The sequence below is a fragment of the Nothoprocta perdicaria genome, unplaced genomic scaffold (assembly GCF_003342845.1).
Source record: "Nothoprocta perdicaria isolate Ctin4 unplaced genomic scaffold, notPer1 scaffold_304, whole genome shotgun sequence".
In the NCBI taxonomy this organism is placed as follows: Eukaryota; Metazoa; Chordata; class Aves; order Tinamiformes; family Tinamidae; genus Nothoprocta; species Nothoprocta perdicaria.
The window spans coordinates 54,356-59,211 of record NW_020455538.1 but is presented as its reverse complement, the minus strand read 5'-3'; the positions used below and the strand labels follow the sequence as shown (position 1 = coordinate 59,211).

General features: G+C 43.8%; 1 protein-coding gene across 1 annotated transcript in view; it reads left to right on the top strand.

Moving 5' to 3' along the window:
- The first annotated feature begins 620 nt into the window (after positions 1–620).
- ACADM (acyl-CoA dehydrogenase medium chain) overlaps positions 621–4,856 on the top strand; it is a 16,481-nt gene continuing 12,245 nt past the window's right edge. The window contains exons 1-3 of the mRNA XM_026042477.1: positions 621–626; positions 1,141–1,217; positions 3,829–3,882. Of these exons, the coding sequence (XP_025898262.1) occupies positions 3,856–3,882 (27 nt within the window). The 5' untranslated portion in view covers positions 621–626; positions 1,141–1,217; positions 3,829–3,855. The remainder of the gene's footprint in view (positions 627–1,140; positions 1,218–3,828; positions 3,883–4,856) is intronic.

Here is a 4,856-nt window from a genome sequence, read left to right as displayed (position 1 = left end):
GCGGCCCCGGGCCGGCCCGGCCGGCAGGGGGCAGCGCCTGCGGGAAGAGGCCGGCGGGAGAGGCGCCCCGCGGCAGGCCCGGTGCCCGCGCAGGTGGCTGCGGCCGGGGAGTCGCGCGCCGCTCGCCGCCGAGYCCCCGGCCGGAGCGTGCGCCGGCTCACGGCTCAGTCTGAGCTTAGAGGCCACCGCGCAGCCCCTTCCAGCTTATGTGTTGGTCATTAAACTGCCGCTAGTTCTCATCCGCTGTCCTTGCTTAGTGAGAGGTGAAGCTGCCAGTACCTGAAGAGGCTATATCCCTTAAAGAGCAGTTAATCCAGCTGCTGAGGTACTTTCTCGGTCATGACAGCTCCAATCATTGCTACAGCAGAAGGCCACTACACAAGTATCACAGCAGCACTTGTCCRTTAGCTTGTTGCTATGGCTGTAGCAATGAGTCCAGCACACAGGATGTTTGTGCTGTTTGTCTTCCTCTTCTGAAATAACCCCATGTAGCTGTTGACAGAGGTGCCCCTACAGGCTATGGCTTACATGTCTGTTTGCCTGTGACTGCAGGGGAAGGTGCTTTCCGAGGCCTGCAAACACAGACAACCTCTCAAAAACCACCTTCTGAAGCTTCAGCATCACAAGTAAGTATATGATGGCTTTATTAATAAGTAAATTAATAGGTATAGACCRTGGAAGCTGTTACTGTTTTCTATGGAAACAAAACGCCTTTGTGTGCTTTGGAGGCTGTGGGGACGTGTGTCGGCTCCACAGGCAGCGTGACGTCCAGTTTTGCAGCACTGGCTGCTGAGGTTGGGGTTAAACTAATTGGGTTTGGGACAGTTGTTCCCATTACTCAGTTTCATACAGACAGTTTTGTTTTTTTCTGGTGGAAGAAAAAATGGGGAAGTGTTTCCCTCACTGCCTTAAATTGAAAGAATTTATTTGTTCTTTTAACTTTAAAACGAGCAGTTGCTTTCTCTAGTTACTCCCAGTTCATCACCCAGTTCTGCCCAGTGTTCTGCCAGGTTCCTGCTTTAGCCACCCAAGGCGCCTATTCCAGGAAACAGCCTGTTTGTTTTCCAAGGTGTAGAGGCCTCGTACGGCAAAGGGGTGATACCCTTCACTGTCTAAGAAGAAACCTCCATTTCATTCCAGGGTTGGTGATTAGGAGAACTGTTCAGAACATCCCACCCTGGAGACAGAGGACCTCCAGTGTCAGCACTCGATCAAAGGTGAGAGGATGTCTGTTTAAGAAGCTAGCTAGCAATGGCTCACAACCAGAACTAAGCACTTACATTGCACACCTACAAGTCCTGTCAAAAGCAAAAGAAAATAAAAAGCTCTTATGCACTCTAGCAGTTCTTCCCTTCCCTTCCCTCATTTAAGTTTTTGCAGTACCTCAGAGAGTATTTGAGGCCATCATGTTTGAGGCACATAGCAAATTGTATTTATGTATTCATGTTTGTGAGAAAGGCCTGGGAAYGAGCAAAAGGAAGCTCATTAGTCACTTTGTCAAACTGAAAGGGAAATTTTTACAATTAGCCATCTTTTGAAGAGTGGAAGTTGTATTCACTGAGGGAAGAAAAAGAAAAAAGGATAACAACATTTAGCAGGTTAAATGTGAAACCACAAGAGGGCAGGCCAATAAAAGAGTATGTGAACAGTAATTTAATTTGCAAAAAGCATGGACACTAACAATAATCCTTTAAAAAAAAAAGTCAGGAGCAGGTAGCAAACTGCTGAATGGTATCTAGAAGGTGGCAAACAGTATGTAAATATTTGCCAAGTTTTCTAAGAAAAATCTAGAAATCTGCAGACTCAAAAACATGGTGTATCTGTGATGCAAATAGTAGAAAATACAGTAAATTATAGAATCAGTAAACAGATTGGTAATGTGTGATATATGATGAAATGTCAATATGACTTTTTCTAAGTGGAAATCRGGGCTCAGAGACTTTTCACGGTCCTCTGAAGGAGTCAGAAGGCATGAAGAAGAGGGAATACAGCTGATCTTCAGAATACTTGGATTTCCAAAAGGCATTCCCAAAGTCCTTCACCAACAGTTGTTAAATAAGTTAAATGGCCATAGAGRCAAGAACAACAGTCTTTTCAAGGCTAAATGCTTAATAAAGATTTTGAGAACAAACAGCAAGTTGCTATAGTGGAAGACCCACCAGTAGAATCTCAAAGGGATCTGTGCTGGGACTTGTGCTATTCCAGGTGTTCACAAGTGATCTAGAAAAGGACAGAAATGGTAAATGGCAAATTTTGCAGATGATTTGGGGTAATAAAGCTATTCAGAAAAGTAAAAATGAAGGCGTATCTTAGTAATTGCAGAAGAGCATTGTGAGACTGAAAGAAATATGGATAAACTCAAAGTAAATGAAAGTAACAATGCCAATACATGGCATGCAGAGACACGAGAAAGCACAATGCTTAAAAAAAAAAAAAAAAAAAAGCTTTAATCTTTGTGCAAGAACATAAGCTGATGGTGAACAACTTTATGATTTTTTTTTCCATTTCTTTAGTCTCAAAAACAAGATACTGTTGAGCTAAGTACTGTGCTGGTTGAAAAAGTTCAATGGCTTCCCAGTGAGGGCTTACAAAGCACCAGAAAGGACTCTTCAACTTGGAAGAGTTATAAAATAACTAACATTTTTCTCTAAAATYAAAGTGACACAAGGAGGGTTACATGGGACTGTTAGTTCTCTGTCTGTCCCAAAACAAATGAAGATAGGGACAACAAATGCAATCAGTAGATGGCAGGTTTGAAATAAACTGCCTGAAGTGATTGTTCATATTGTAAGTAAATATGCAGCGCTCTCAGTGTGCTCAAAAGCAACCAGTGAACTTTATGAGAGAGAAATCCATGAAGAATTATTAAATGCACAGGCATCATCCTCTGCTCAGAAATGGTGTAAATTAGAAATTTTGGAGGGTGAAAGAAAAAAAAATTTWAAAAAATCACTATAGACTTGAAAAATGCTCTGTTCTTCATCACTTCCCCAAGCATCCACTGCTGCCACTGTCATAAACAGGATGCTGGGATAGGTGGTGCTTTGGTCTGACCCAGTACAGCAGTTGGTATGTTCTTAGCAAAATTGGTCTTAGCTGTTATAGATGAGGCGAGCCAATTTTCTCATCTACATTTTATTAAAGTAAGCTGGATACAAAGGGTGACAGCGCTATGGCGGCCTGGAGGTAGTCATTCTCAGGCCCCACTCAAGTCCCCAAAGTCTCGGTATTTATATTGAGTCCAAGTCCCGCCTTTGGTGTTTTTTCCGAAGGTTCCGTTCAGTCTGCACTGTGTGTTGTTGATGTTGCTCAGTCGGAATGTGCTTGCGCCAGCTGTTTCTAGGTGGTCGTTATCTGCCTTCTGATGGTCGTTTTGGAGGAAGGCAGATAAGTCTTCCTCAGTGCCCTCTGTTTCCCATTGCCCTCAGTGCCCATTGTATGCAAAATAGTTGGCTATCTCTTGGTCTCGCAAACTTGTTCCTATGCAAGCAACGCCTATTCATGGTTAACATCTTGTGGATCATTAACAGGATGTGGTTACTTTAACAAAATCCTTCGATAGCCTTAGTGAACAWATGTGTTTATTACGTTAGCCACCAGCTGTGTACAAAGGGCCTGTTGGCTTCTCTCCTGAACGCCAAATCTCAGTCTTTTCTTCCAGGTGCCCATGTCCCCCTTCTTTTCTTCTTCCCCCAGCAGCTTCAAGGCAAATGTTACACGTCTCTCTGTTCACTGTATATACCTCAATAGAACTGAAACTGCACTTAGTCCTTGTGAACTCCACCATGCAGCAATGCAACAACTTTAATCATTTATTTTTCTCCTCAGTATCTGGAACAAATTCTGTCATCTATTATGGAAACTGACCTCCTGTGCTTTAAGGTAGGATTTACTTTGTGTGCTGTTGTTTGCTAAACTTGCTAAAAACAATTACACAGGTTTTAGAACAAAATTACTCTTAAAATTGCATTTTATGTCAACACTCATACATGTTTCTTTTTAGTGTGTACTTTCGTTTAGGTTCTTAAAAGACAGTACTACTATTAGCCTGCATAGCCAAAAATGATTTACTTTCATTATTTTCAAACGTTTATTTAAAAAAAAAAAAAAAACAACAGTCCTTCTGCAGCGCCCCCTACTGTCACTTTTCTGTGACAGTATATTTTGAATATACTGAAATTATACTTCATGTTCATAACTTTCATTGAACAACACTTAAAGTACAGGACAAAACTTGGTGAGCAGGGAATGAAAAAGCCGTCAGCCTGTGCGCAGAGCGAGCGCTGCCTCGGTGCCCCGTTCGGAGGAGGCCTGGAGTTATGCGGGCCAGCCCTGCGCCAACGCACAATCGTGYTCATTTTAACCAGCACACAGCCGCGTGTGCCCAAGAGTGACTTGGCTTCATGTCGGGCAGTTTATGTTTCGTATTAAGCACTACTTAAGCGCTAAGTAACTACACACAGCTGTGGGCTTAAAAATAAAATATTATAAAAAAATTAAAAAGTGCTAAAAAAATGGGACCCCACAGTTTAACTGACAGGCAAAATAAAGTATTGTCCAGAATTCAGCTTTAACAAAACTACTTTACATTTTGGCAATTATTAAAATTTTATACTGAAGAAACGTTTCTCACGGAGGCACYGTAACTGCTATGAAGCGACTCTTTCCCTTGCAGATGTCATTTAATAGCCGCCCCAACGAGCTCCTCGTAACTCGGGGTTGCGCTCGCGCCCGACGCGCGTGTCGCTGGGGGCGGCTCTGCGCGCGTCCTCCGCAACGCCCCGCGGCCAGGGCACGCGGCCCGGCCCGGCCCGCGCTGCCCGGGCGGCCGCCAGGGCTCCGCGCCTCGAGCGGCG